General features: G+C 51.8%; 1 protein-coding gene across 2 annotated transcripts in view; it reads right to left on the reverse strand.

Annotated features, from left to right (window-relative positions):
- The window catches only part of LOC126344189 (uncharacterized), a 131,367-nt gene that overhangs the window by 59,523 nt on the left and 56,630 nt on the right, over positions 1-15,214 (reverse strand). Inside the window, exon 3 of one of the 2 annotated variants that reach the window (XM_050002000.1) lies at positions 3,001-3,099. The exons of the other annotated variant lie outside the window; for it this stretch is intronic. Coding sequence (XP_049857957.1) covers positions 3,001-3,099 — 99 coding nt within the window. The remainder of the gene's footprint in view (positions 1-3,000; positions 3,100-15,214) is intronic. 2 annotated transcript variants of the gene reach the window in all.

Here is a 15,214-nt window from a genome sequence, read left to right on the forward strand (position 1 = left end):
CTGGTCGTGGTGAGTTGATGTTAGTCAAGAACACCTTTACGGTGACAAAGACGCCATTATCAACACCTTACTAAGTTTGAACGAGGTCCTACAATTCGGCTACGAGTTTCTGTCACAGTGCAGAAAGACTTGACAGGAAGGTAGCCACGGTATATGATTGTTGGAAGCGCTGATCACGAGAATGTACGGTCGCAAGAAGATTAGGGTCCGAAAAGCCACGTGGCACAGCCGAGAGGAAAGACCATCGTGTTCGGCGTATGACGCTGGCGTACCGTACTGCGTCTGCAGCAGCAATTTGAGAAGTAGTTGGCACCAAAGTGACACGACACAACGAGCTATTACAGATCGGTTACTTCAAGGACAGCTGCGAGCCATGTGCCCTGTAGCGTGCATTCCACGGATCCCAAACCATCACCCATACCCAGCGGTATGAAGTAAGATCTCTTTGTAGGGAAAGGTGGAGGTCTATTATGTTTTCTGATGGAAGCTGGTTCTGCCACGGTGCCAGTGATGGCCTTGTGTTGGTTAGGTTCAAATGGTTCAAATGACTGTGCCTTATGGGACTTAACATACACTCCTGGAAATTGAAATAAGAACACCGTGAATTCATTGTCCCAGGAAGGGGAAACTTTATTGACACATTCCTGGGGTCAGATACATCACATGATCACACTGACAGAACCACAGGCACATAGACACAGGCAACAGAGCATGCACAATGTCGCCACTAGTACAGTGTATATCCACCTTTCGCAGCAATGCAGGCTGCTATTCTCCCATGGAGACGATCGTAGAGATGCTGGATGTAGTCCTGTGGAACGGCTTGCCATGCCATTTCCACCTGGCGCCTCAGTTGGACCAGCGTTCGTGCTGGACGTGCAGACCGCGTGAGACGACGCTTCATCCAGTCCCAAACATGCTCAATGGGGGACAGATCCGGAGACCTTGCTGGCCAGGGTAGTTGACTTACACCTTCTAAAGAACGCTGGGTGGCACGGGATACATGCGGACGTGCATTGTCCTGTTGGAACAGCAAGTTCCCTTACCGGTCTAGGAATGGTAGAACGATGGATTCGATGACGGTTTGGATGTACCGTGCACTATTCAGTGTCCCCTCGACGATCACTAGAGGTGTACGGCCAGTGTAGGAGATCGCTCCCAACACCATGATGCCGGGTGTTGGCCCTGTGTGTCTCGGTCGTATGCAGTCCTGATTGTGGCGCTCACCTGCACGGCGCCAAACACGCATACGACCATCATTGGCACCAAGGCAGAAGCGACTCTCATTGCTGAAGACGACACGTCTCCATTCATCCCTCAATTCACGCCTGTCGCGACACCACTGGAGGCGGGCTGCACGATGTTGGGGCGTGAGCGGAAGACGGCCTAACGGTGTGCGGGACCGTAGCCCAGCTCCATGGAGACGGTTGCGAATGGTCCTCGCCGATACCCCAGGAGCAACAGTGTCCCTAATTTGCTGGGAAGTGGCGATGCGGTCCCCTACGGCACTGCGTAGGATCCTACGGTCTTGGCGTGCATCCGTGCGTCGCTGCGGTCCGGTCCCAGGTCGACGGGCACGTGCACCTTCCGCCGACCACTGGCGACAACATCGATGTACTGTGGAGACCTCACGCCCCACGTGTTGAGCAATTCGGCGGTACGTCCACCCGGCCTCCCGCATGCCCACTATACGCCCTCGCTCAAAGTCCGTCAACTGCACATACGGTTCACGTCCACGCTGTCACGGCATGCTACCAGTGTTAAAGACTGCGATGGAGCTCCGTATGCCACGGCAAACTGGCTGACACTGACGGCGGCGGTGCACAAATGCTGCGCAGCTAGCGCCATTCGACGTCCAACACCGCGGTTCCTGGTGTGCCCGCTTTGCCGTGCGTGTGATCATTGCTTGTACAGCCCTCTCGCAGTGTCCGGAACAAGTATGGTGGGTCTGACACACCGGTGTCAATGTGTTCTTTTTTCTGTTTCTAGGAGTGTATGAGGTCATCAGTCCCCTAGAACTTAGAACTACTTAAACCTAATTAACCTAAGAACATCACACACATCCATGCTCGAGGCAGGATTCGAACATGCGACCGTAGCAGTGGCGCTGTTCCGGACTGAAGCGCCTAGAACCGCTCTTCCATAGCGGCCGGTGCGTTGGTTAGGAGCAGGTCAGTTGAGGGCCTGCTACCATGCTATCTGTGCGCTAGATACACTAGACCTACACCAGAAAGTATGAGGTAGGGTGCGATTTCGTATGACAGCAAGAACACACTAGTGGTTACCCTGCGTACACTGGCTGCAAAACTGTACGTCAGTCTGGCAGTTCGACCTGTCGTGCTACCATTCATGAACAGCATTCCAGGGGCTGTTTTTCAATAAGATAACGCTCGCCCACATGCCGCTGTTGTAACTCAGCGTGCTCTACAGAGTGTCGACATGTGTTCTTGGCCCGTTTGATCACTGCCTCTAATCGAGCACATATTGGACATCATCGGACGACAATCCTAGCGTCATCCACGAACAGCAGTAACCGTCCATGCACTGACCGAAAAAGTGCAACAGGCATGGAACTCCATCCCACAAACTGACTTTTGTGATCCGTACAACACAATACACACATTTATGCATGCTTGCATTCAACTTTCTGGCGGTTAAACCGTTTATTAATCTACAAGCATTTCACATTTGCATTTTCTTATACATTAATCAGTGGTCTTGCTATTTTATTCATTTAAATATGATACCTAGATAAACGTATTCCCAAAATACAATTACTCCACATTGATTTTTTTTGGTGTTGCGATTTTTTCCGTTAGTGCACTATCGAAGAAAGAGAGAAAAACTGTATAGCTCTGGAACTATCATTTCAGCTGGGAAAAGAAATGTATCTCACTATGAGCCTGTCGTGAGGACTGTAACACTGATCAGGCGTTCTTTTCATAAGAGAGTACTGTCGAAGCACCGCCATAGTGGTGAATGTTTCGTACACATTCTTACCTCTTCTCGTCCCTTTGCCTCCTGCCGTATCTGCTGCACTAGGGTCGCTGCGTCGTCAGTTTTCGGCTTCTTCATCTCCGGGGCGCTCCCGCTCAAGATCTAAAACAGTGCAGTGCATCGGTACTACGGTCTCTCACAGGTGGACTGCATACCCACAGCTCCTTTAAATTATGTAGTCAGTGGGAAAAAAATCATCAGTGCCATACACATCAACGAAAATGTTTTACTGTATGTAATACGATTATTGGAAACATTAAAGTTTCCGCACTGGGCACAACACACATTTCAAGACTAAATGAGAGAAAGAGAAAGAACGATTCACCATGAAAGAACTATAGGAATGGAACGGAAATCGGTAGATATGAAGTACATAGGCAGACAACCAAGTGATAATAATTTCAGAAGAACTGAATGATTTATTGAGGAGAAAGAACTTAAAAACTGAGCTAGTCAATAACACGTTGGTCCACTTCTGTCAATTATGCAACCAGTTATTCGGCTTGGCATTGATTGTCAGAGTTGTTGAATGTCCTTCTGAGGGGTATCGTGCCAACTTCTGTCCAATTTCCGTGTTACATTGTCAAAATACCGAGGTGGTTGGAGGGCCCTGCCCATAATGCTTCAAACGTTCTCAGTTGGGGAGAGGTCCGGCGACTTTGCTGGCTAAGACAGGGTTTGGCAAGCTCAAAGACAAGCAGTACAAATTCTCAAGCTCTGCGGGCGGGTATTTTCTTTCTGAAATGTAAGAACAGGATGGGTTGTTGGGAAGGACACCAAAGCGGGCATCGAGTATCGTCGAAGTATCGATGCGCTGTGAGGGTGCCGTGGATGACAACCAGAGTGGTCCTGCTATGAAAAGAAACGGCATCCCAGACTATTGGGCGTATGGCGGGCGACAGTCAGGTTGGTATCCTACCACTGTCCTGGGCGTGTCTAGACACGTCTACACTGCCTATTGTGCTCAGATCGAAGCGAGTCTCATTACTGAAGATAACTCTACTCAAATCAATGACATTTCAGGCCGAAAACCCTACCTTGGCGTGCAAATCGCCGGATAAAATGTAGTATAGATGCAGAAGAAACACGTATGTTAAAAGCAAGAGAACTCTCAGATAGATGGTAGGATTATATCGTTACCTGTACGATGGAAAGGAACTGCCAAGTACTGTGACAGAAGAGGAGGGAGCAGTTGATATGGAAGAAACAAGTGATCCAGTAAAGCGGTCGGAGCTTCGAAGAGCACCGAATGACATAGCTCAAACACGTCAACAGGAGACGATCATACTCCTTGGGAGTTACTGAAATCTGCGTGTGATATAGAAAGTAAAAGATTATTTGGAGCTTAATGCCAAAAATCTATGAAACAGGTGACTCACCCTGAGGTTTCCAGGAGAGTATTTTGTAATCACATTACCAATACAGGCACCCGAAGACAAATATTAAATTATCGGATGATTAGTCTGACATGTTACGCTTGTAAACTGCTGCGGAAAATAACGCAAAAGAACAAAATAAAAATTGCAGTCGCAGTGGACGAAGACCAGTTTGATTTCAGGAAAGGACAATGTGCAAGAGAACACTGCACCTCCAAGAGAAACTCCCCGTCGCTCACCCCTCAGATTTTGTAGTAAGAGGACCCATTGGAAAGCCCGTCAAAATCTGAATAGAAACAGTGAACGGTCCAAGGACAAGAAGTGCAATATAGAGCAGACTGAAAGAGCAACGGCGACGTGCTTACATGGACACGGTGTTAGACTGCCGAGCAGGTGAACTGTGTTTTAATCGCCCTCGTGACAATTTTCTTTTTTTTTTCCTTTCGCTGTTCTCTGTATTCAAATTTGTGTGTGTCTGGTGGTGTAGCGTCCGTTTGCAACAGCGAAGGAAGGGACCTATTGTGACAGTTGATTCTGCACAACTACTCTGTTAGCAGCCGAAAGGAAGTGGCTTTCGAACGGGAACCGCAAATGTTTGATGACAAGGCGACAAGTTAACCGAATCCTCCACCGCAAAACGCGTCTGGTGTGTCCTACCCGGCATTAGTACAAATCGTAAGAATCTCTTACCGACGCACCTAATTTGTATTCCTAGTAAGTGAGTGACCTTGCCCGATTTAGATGTTCGTATAATGTGAATGTGATCATTCGCAACGAAATGATGAAAACATAATAGTTTGTCACATAAGCTGTAACAAATGAACGCAACAGTTTCACAAACGCACAGTTTGTCTGTGCTCTGTCAAAACCAGAAGATAAGTTTTTAATGTTTTTGAAGTTGCGATTTGTTTTGAAAGACTTGACTCTTGAATTCCTTTGTTGTAACATAGTTCACACCCGTTTATATGTTGGTTTCATTTCTGTGAGACGTCTATGTCGTATCTCGCCTGCTCTCACTGTCCATCACGTTTACTTGCAACGTTTATATAATATGGGAATTGCCAACACTACAGAAAGAGAACGAACATTTCAATGACAGAACGGAACGTTCATAAAGTTGTGAAAAAAAAAGTAAAATTAAATGGCACGAGAGACTTTTGAACACGACTCCTCCGTCTCATAGTCCAACACCGTGATTTTTACCATCACGCCATCGCTTTTTTATTCTCTTTTTCTTTTCTTTTTTTTTTTAAGAATCTTCCCATCCCAACCCGAGGTCTGACCACCATGTCCTGTTCCCACCTTCCAGGAACCAAGGAAAGCGTAGGGACACGGAGTAGAGGTACAACGAACATCGTTTATTCATTTATTTTCTTTCTTTTTCATTTTTATTTATTTACTTTTAACATTAATGCCACCGAAAAAAGCAAAACCTGCGTCACGAGAAGGAAAGCTCAGCAAGACGTCAGACTCATTGAGACTATCAACGTATAGTTTTTCCGAGACGGACATTATGATGACCAGAGAACATATCGGTTTTAAGTGTGGAAGAGGCGAGTAACAACTGTTCAAGACAAGAACACCCCAGCTCTGGGATGGGTTAAGGAACACACTGAATAGGAAATTGGAGAAAAATTGTTTGTATTTTGGATTGCGGACAACTGCACAATGGCGTTCATTAAGGAAGTGCCAAAAATCAAGGATACTTTTGTCGCCACCAGCATGCAAGTAGTGAGCTGCATGTCCTTAAGTCCATTTTACAGAGTTCGTCTTCGCTTGCGGAAAGTATCCCGCTTCCAGAAAGAGGAGCAGTTGAATATGTATCTGATGAGGAGTCGTACGGGTTGGTTGGTTGGGTGTGGGATTGAAGGGACCAGACTGCTAAGGTCATCGGTCCCTTGTTCCACGATAAAATCACACGAAATAAAAACTGTCAGTCGTTAAAAACGGAGAACTGAGAGAAGGGACCACACAATACAAGAAAGGCAGACAAAGACCAGACAAACGGAACTAAAATCGCACCGAGTGTGAAGGTGGTTGGCCGACCATGAAAATAAGGAAAAGCCAACCACCAAATGACATTAAAACCCACAGTTTAAAACCACAGGCCAAAGGCCCAAGTCAATACAGGAAATAAAAGGACAAACACTCAAATCACACGATAAAAACCCCCTGCCCGAATAAAACTCAACACGAGGTCCGCCATAGCATCGTCATCACATAAAAGGGCAGGGAGGGTATCAGGCAGCGCAAACGTCTGCCTGAGTCCTGTTAAAAGCGGGCAGTCCACCAAAATGTGGACCACCGTCAGAGCTGCCCCGCAGCGACATAGCGGTGGGTCCTCCCGGCGCAACAAATGGCCGTGCGTCAGCCACGTGTGGCCAACGCGCAGCCGGCAGAGGACGACAGAGTCCTTCCGAGAGGCCCGCATGGAGGAGCGCCACACACGGGTCGTCTCCTTCACCGCCCGAAGTTTGTTGGGCGTGGGCAGGGTGCGCCACTCGTCACCCCAGGCACCAAGCACTTTCTGGCGCAAAAGCGACAGGAGATCACACTCCATAAGGCCGAGTTCCAGAGCCGGTGAACTCACTGCCTGTTTAGCCAGCGTGTCAACCCGCTCATTGCCCGGGATGCCGACATGACCTGGGGTCCAAACAAAGACCACGGAGCGGCCGCAACGGGCAAGAGCATGGAGCGACTCGTGGATGGCCATCACCAGACGGGAACGAGGAAAGCACTGGTCAAGAGCTCGTAAACCACTCAGGGAGTCACTACAGATGACAAAGGACTCACCTGAGCGGGAGCGGATATACTCTAGGGCGCGATAGATGGCAACCAACTCGGCAGTGTATACACTGTTCCCGGGTGCCAGCGACCGTTGCTCACAATGATCCTCTAGAGTAAGAGCGTAACCAGTGCGACCAGAGACCATCGAACCGTCGGTATAGGTCACGGCAGATCCGGGAAACTCGGCAAGGAGAGCAACAAAGCGGCGGCGGAGGGCCGGAGGAGGGACCGAGTCTTTCGGACCCTGTGCCAAATCCAGCCGAATGCATGGTCGGCGCACACACCAAGGGGGCAGACGGAGATTGGCCCGGAAAACAGGCGGGAGAGGAAAAAACTCAATCCCACACAGTAGAGCCCGGATGCGAACCGCGATCGTACACCCTGACCGGGGCCGCCTGTCTGGAAGATGGACGATCGAGTGCGGGAACAGGAGACGGTAGTTGGGATGCCCTGGCAAGCTACAAACGTGGGCAGCATAAGCGGCCAGAAGTCGGTCGCGCCGGATCCGCAATGGAGGAACACCAGCCTCCACAAGTAAGCTGTCAACAGGGCTTGTCCGAAATGCTCCTGTGGCGAGTCGGATCCCGCAGTGATGGATGGGATCCAGCAATTGCAACGCTGATGGCGACGCCGAACCATAAGCCACACACCCATAATCAAGGCGGGACTGGATCAGCGCTTGATACAGCCGGAGAAGGGTGGACCGATCGGCACCCCATCCGGTGTGGCTAAGGCAACGGAGAGCGTTTAAATGCCGCCAGCATGTTTGTTTAAGCTGCCTAATATGAGGCAGCCAAGTCAGCCGGGCATCAAATACCAGTCCCAAGAACCGATGCGTCTCTACCACAGCAAGAGGTTCACCGTCAAGGTAAAGGCGTGGCTCAGGGTGAACCGTGCGACGCCGGCAGAAATGCACAACGCAGGTCTTAGCGGCCGAAAACTGGAAGCCGTGCGCTACAGCCCACGACTGCGCCTTGCGGATAGCGCCCTGCAGCTGGCGCTCAGCAACTGCAATGCCAGCGGAGCTGTAGTAGAGGCAGAAATCGTCTGCATACAACGAAGCTGCGACGGACGATCCCACCGCCTCAGCGAGCCCATTGATCGCAATTAAAAACAGGGAGACACTGAGGACAGACCCCTGTGGGACCCCGTTCTCCTGGACCCGGGAGGAACTATGGGACGCAGCAACTTGCACGCGGAAGGAACGAGACGACAGAAAATTCTGAATAAAAATCGGGAGCGGGCCCCTAAGACCCCACCCATGAAGTGTGGCCAGGATGTGATATCGCCAAGTCGTATCGTACGCCTTCCGCATGTCGAAGAAGACGGCAACCAGATGTTGGCGGCGTGCAAAGGCTGTACGGACGGCAGACTCTAGGGAGACCAGATTATCGACGGCAGAGCGGCCTTTGCGGAACCCACCCTGAGACGGAGCCAGAAGGCCTCGAGACTCGAGGAGCCAACTCAACCTCCGGCTCACCATACGTTCTAGCAACTTGCAAAGAACGTTGGTGAGGCTTATGGGGCGGTAGCTGTCCACCTCCAGCGGGTTCTTGCCAGGTTTCAACACGGGGAGGACGATGCTTTCTCGCCATTGAGACGGGAACACACCCTCAACCCAGATGCGATTGAAAACATCTAGGAGGCGTCGCTTGCAATTCACAGAGAGGTGTTTCAGCATCTGGCTGTGGATGCGGTCTGGCCCAGGAGCCGTATCAGGGCAAGCAGATAGGGCACTCTGGAATTCCCAGTCGCTGAAAGGAGCATTGTACGACTCCGCGTGGCGCGTGTGAAAGGAAAGCCTCCAACTTTCCAACCGCTCTTTCCGGGAGCGGAAGGCCAGTGGGTAATTCGTAGATGCGGAACACTGAGCAAAATGCGCTGCTAATCGGTCCGCAATCGTGTCGGAGTCAGTACACACCACTCCATTCAGCGAAAGCCCAGGGACAGAGACAGGCGGCCGATAGCCATGGAGTCGCCTAATCTTAGCCCAAACCTGCGATGCAGAGGTACGGACGCCAATGGTGGAAACATACCGTTCCCAGCACTCCTGCTTCCGTTGGCGAATAAGGCGTCGGGCAAGGGCACGGAGCTGTTTAAAAACGATGAGGTTCTCCAAGGACGGGTGCCGCTTATGGCGTTGAAGAGCCCGCCGGCGATCTCTAATCGCCTCTGCGATCTCGGGCGCCCACCAAGGCACAGTCCTCCTCCGAGGGGACCCGGATGAACGGAGAATCGCAGATGCCGCCGCAGAAACGATGCCGGTGGTGACCGACTGAACCACCGCATCAATGGTGTCAGGGGAAGGAGGTGCGATAGTGGCGAGAGAGGAGAACAAGCCCCAATCAGCCTTATTCAGAGCCCATCTGGAGGGGCGTTCAGAAGAGTGACGCTGTGGTAGTGACAGAAAGATGGGGAAATGGTCACTACCACATAAGTCGTCATGGACACTCCAGTGGATGGATGGTGAAAGTCTGGGGCTGCAGATAGAAAGGTCGATGGCCAAAAATGTGCCATGGACGACGCTGAAATGTGTCGGCTCTCCCGTGTTTAAGAGGCAGAGGTCAAGCTGCGAGAGAAGAGTCTCGACATCTCTACCCCGGCCAGTAATCGCGGCGCTACCCCACAGGGGGTTATGGGCGTTAAAGTCGCCCAGTAACACAAAAGGAGGAGGCAGTTGTGCTATCAATGCAGCCAACACATGACGCGAGACATCACCATCTGGCGGAAGATACAAACTGCAGACAGTAATAGGCTGAGGCGTCCACATCCTTACAGGACAGCCTCTAAAGGTGTGTGAAGAGGTACACATTCGCTGTAGACAGAGTTAAGGATGTAGACGCAGACTCCACCAGATACCCTCTCATAAGCTGCCCGGTTCTTGTAATAACCCCGATACCCACGTAGGGCAGGGGTCCGCATTGCCGGAAACCAAGTTTCCTGTAGGGCAATGCAGAGGAAAGGGTGACTGCTGATGAGTTGGCGAAGCTCAGCAAGGTGGTGGAAAAAAGCGCTGCAGTTCCACTGGAGTATTGCTTTGTCCATGTCCGAAAAAGGCGTGAAGGGGCCGAGGAGGCAGATCACGCCACTGGGTCACCTGCTGCCACCGATGGAGGACCAGTACAATCTGCTTCCATGGCGTCTGAGGGTCCGGCGAGATCCAGGTCCTCAGCAGACGCCCGGATCTCCACCTTATCCCCGGACGCAGAGCCTGTAGGGAGCAGTGGGGTGGATGCCACCGCGTGGTCCTTGGCCTTAGAGGTCTTCTTCTTCGTCTTGTCTCTCTGGTCCTTAGGTTTCATTGGCTGGGAGGGCTCCAGCGAGTCAGTCTCCGGGACGGAGGAGGAGCGGGAAGCCCTGCGATCAGCCGCTGGTCTGCTTTTCTTCCATTGGCTGACGTCACCCTTCCCAGAGGCGGAAACCTGGGAAGGAAGGGACCCAAGGGACCCTTTCCGTGCTATTCGAGCAGGGGAAGTTTGAGGCTTCCCCAGCTTAGAAGTGGGGACTGATGTCCCCGATGGTTGGGGGGTTGCTGCTCCTGAGGCAGGTAGTGCAGGAGCAGCAGGGAGTGAAGTGCCCCCCACCATCAAGGGGGCAGGTGTAGCATTCCGGCTCTGAGAGGTGGCAGTCTGAGGGAGAGCTAATGGGGCCATAACAGTAGTAGCCGCGGCGTAAGAGGCAGGCATTCGAACAGGATGGAGGCGTTCGAACTTCTGCCTGGCTCAGTGTATGTCAGGCGGTCCAGGGTCTTATACTCCATGATTTTGCGCTCTTTCTGGTAGATCCTGCAGTCCGGCGAGCAAGGTGAGTGGTGCTCTCCGCAGTTTACACAGATGGGAGGCGGAGCACATGGAGTATCGGGATGTGATGGGCGTCCACAATCTCGACATGTGAGGCCGGAAGTACAGCGGGAAGACATATGCCCGAACTTCCAGCACTTAAAGCACCGCATCGGGGGAGGGATATATGGCTTGACGTCACAACGATAGACCATCACCTTGACCTTCTCAGGTAAAGTATCACCCTCGAAGGCCAAGATGAAGACACCGGTGGCAACCTGCTTATCCCTTGGACCACGATGTACGCGCCGGACGAAGTGAACACCTCGCCGCTCTAAATTGGCGCGAAGCTCGTCGTCGGACTGCAATAGAAGGTCCCGATGGAATATTATGCCCTGGACCATATTAAGACTCTTATGGGGCGTGATTGTAACCGGAACATCCCCCAGCTTGTTACAATCGAGTAATCGGCGGGACTGGGCGGAGGACGCCGATTTGATCAAAACCGAGCCCGAGCGCATTTTGGACAAGCCCTCCACCTCCCCGAACTTGTCCTCTAAGTGCTCGACGAAGAACTGAGGCTTCATGGATGTAAAGGATTCACCATCAGCTCTCGCACACACCAGGTAGCGGGGCGAGTATGATTCGCTGGCATCCTTAGTCTTTCGTTCCTCCCATGGTGTAGCCAGGGAGGGGAACGATTTGGGGTCATATGTAGTTGCGTTGTATTGAGCCCTGGAACGCTTAGAGACTGCTGGCGGCTGGCCACCAGCAAGAGATGATGTACCACGCTTCATTGCGGGTCATCCGCCCTGATGCCACCTACTCCGACCAAGGGCCCTCCCCACGGGCGCCACCCAGCCTCAGCAACGACCACCTGGCAGGATGGCCATTGCCGGGAGTCCCAATGCCCCAAGGAGATAGGCATCTACTCCTTGGCATACGTGGGGAGTTAACGGCGCTGGCATCAGCAGAGCGATCCCTGTGTAGTCAGGGGGCTACAACCAACAGGGTACATGGCGGCCCCACCACAACGGACTGGCTACCGTGCTGGATTTCAGGTGATGTAGTCCAATATCGTCATTGGCGCATAAAGCGGCACAGCATAGCAGACTGCAAGAAACCGCACCCAAGAACAAATCCACGCCCAAGAGATGGTAGGTGAGCAGGACTGCTAAGCGATGACGACAAACCTGGCTAGAGATGGTAATGCTTGATGGACACATCGCTCCTTGTAAGGCGCCCTTCCCCAATCGGCTCGCTCTTCGGAAAATTTAGAAGGATGGAGGTCAAACCCGTTAGGGGACCATCTCACAAGGCCAAAACGTTTGAGACTCCTTTTAGTCGCCTCTTACGACAGGCAGGAATACCGTGGGCCTATTCTTACCCCCGAACCCACAGGGGGGAGTCGTACGGGTAATTAGAGACAACAACTGTAGCACCAAGAACCAGAAATCTCTTGCAGATCCGCACACCAGGCGGTGCTCGTTTGTGTCCGTAACATAACAGGCGGCACACAACGTGGCGTTTTGCGAGGTGAATCCTGTGAAGACGTGACCGGCATACTTGCTTCCCATTGCCAGCAAGGTACCATGCAGACTGGACGTCAGTGTCAAGATAAGGAGCTCGCACCGATCGCCAAACGGCACGCCAGTTGTCGTGGGGTTGCTTCCCCTCAACCACTTTTAGTCACCTGTGCTGCAGAAGGAAGCCATAGATCGCCTTCGTGGATGTAAAATGCGCTGGTAGTACCACAGTAATGACGTACCTCTGTTCGACGAAAAAGTGGTGGAAGTAAAAGAAGGGCGGCTGTACTTCCAAAAGCTGGACAGATGCTGAGAGACAGTGTGGTGCATAGGTCTCCAGCAGCAGGCTGATAAGGCACGTAGAACTATGGTGCCATAACGTCATGTGAGAACCAATTAAAAGGGCTACCGCTCTGTCAGGCATATGAACAGACTTAAACCGCCCCTGCACAGCGGGAGGGTGAGAGTCTCGTGCCTTATCTTGAACAGCAAGCCGTGGCAAACAAATGAACCCAATGCCGCTAGCATGCGGCGGGCCATGGGTAGCGGAATGGGAACTGTGGGGGATACGTGACGCCAAATACATATTTACGTATCGGGTCCGTTTGCAGAAGATCGAGTGATCGTAAAAGGTGATCTAAAAGCCCAGCTCGTATTTTGGAAAGTAAACGTCGGCAGTTGGGGGTAAATGTCCGCTGCAGATCATTGCGAAATCGAGTCCTAAACATCGAATAGTATCAGCTACATACAAAGGAGCAGCACTGTCCGCAGGAAACCCCGCACCGATAGCCATGGCGCTCGATTTGCGGACGTTCTAGGCGAGCAGTCCGGAACCGCGCGACTGCTACGGTCGCAGGTTCGAATCCTGCCTCGGGCATGGATGTGTGTGATGTCTTTAGGTTAGTTAGGTTTAATTAGTTATAAGTTCTAGGCAACTGATGACCTCAGAAGTTAAGTCCCATAGTGCTCAGAGCCATTTGAACAATTTTTTTGTGGACGTTAAGCAGCTACCAGAAGCTTTACCACAGGTGGTAACCCATTCCAGCGACTCCCAGACCTCAGCACTGCTACGAAGAACAACGGTTCCATGGCGAAAGCATACAACACTGCAAAGAGCGGGCAGCCTTAACGCACTGATCAACGGATCGAGATGGGAGGAGGACGGCCATTCTAGATACACGAGACGTAGCTCCACGAAGGAGACGCATTACGACGTCGGCGGTAGTATCATGGTAGCTCATATTGAGGAGCACCCCTTCAAGGCAGTCGTGAGCCACTCGATAGAATGTCTGGCTGAAGTAAAGTGCTGTCAAAAGTCCAGACATCCGACATGCTTGAGCAAGAGCGATTGTGTACCGATAGCTGCAGAGGGCAGTGCGGATGTTTTTGGCATCTCCCAAAGAAGTTTGATCGGGAGAAAACACGTACCAACCTGTCCGTTTAAGCTGCGTAGCCAACAGCCGGATGAAGATCTTCGTGTCGCTGTTGAGTAACGTCAATAGGCGGTAACCACATATCCTTGAGGTACCACGAGGCTTGTGGATGAGAATGGGGAAACCATCGAGGAGCCGTCTGAAATCGGCAAGAAAGGTGACATAAGGTCCTGACAAATTTCCATCCACGCCGCAAGGAAACGAAATTTCCGACAAAATTGCAGTGGTAGGTCGTCATGGCCAGGCGATCTGTTCGCAGAACCGTCCTGGATAGCGTCATGGACTTCGCCCTCCGTGACGTTGTCAAGCAGATCCGTCGTCGCATCCACGGGAACCGAGCCAAAGGAGAGTCTGGAGACGGCCATAACGTTGGCCGGTGGTGACGTTATTCATACAGCGTAACATAATGTACATGGATGGCAGATCGGATATGCCGTTGGATATCAAAACGCTTACCTTCATCGGTCCTAAGAACGTTACCATATTCCTCCGACGGTGGCATCGTCCCGATATGACATGATACATAGATGGATGCCCTTGCACTAAAGCATTGTGTGTGCGCTCCCTGACCATAGCTCCTTGCAGGTGGCGGCGAGATAGGGATGTGAGCTGTGCCTTGGAACGATTCACCATCACCTGGTGCTCTGGCTAATACAGCATCATAGTACATTCTCTGAATCCGTCGCCGCCATGCCGCGACCTCCCTTCCATAATCAATCAAGCCCTTGCGAAGTTTAGGATTTGCAAGGACCACCCATCAAGACAGGACAGACTGATAGGCATCACAGCATCGATGTCAAGCTGTCCACGTGGTGTCGATGAGCTGCCGGCAGTCCGGTGAAGTAAGGTGGAGCGTGTTCAGCTCCGATGGTCCACAGCCGCGCCACACCTTTTGGCGGGAGATGGGTGGCGCAGATATATGTGTCGTGGCCACAGAACGGAACGGGCGTGTATCCCACTCACAATATCACGGGAGGTGTAAACACGATCGAGTCGGCTGGAAGAATGGCTAGTGAAATGTGTAAACCCCAGACGATTGCCATGAACATACTCCTAAGAATCCACTAGGCTGAGGTGCTGCAGAATTGTCGCTAGTTCAGCGCACGGAAATTGACGTGATAGCCGTTGGGTGCCTGGGTGCAGCTGAAATTGCCTCCCATGATGAATGCATCCTGGCGACCCACGAAGATAGGCGTGACTGTCTCTGAGAAGAAGGTGGAACGTTCACGGCGGCGACTCGAACCAGATGATGCATAGTCATTGACGATCCTCAGGCCACTAAACGTGAGAGCCATACCTCTGGCATCAGGGAGATA

The sequence above is a fragment of the Schistocerca gregaria genome, chromosome 1 (genome assembly GCF_023897955.1).
Source record: "Schistocerca gregaria isolate iqSchGreg1 chromosome 1, iqSchGreg1.2, whole genome shotgun sequence".
Classification (NCBI taxonomy): domain Eukaryota; kingdom Metazoa; phylum Arthropoda; class Insecta; order Orthoptera; family Acrididae; genus Schistocerca; species Schistocerca gregaria.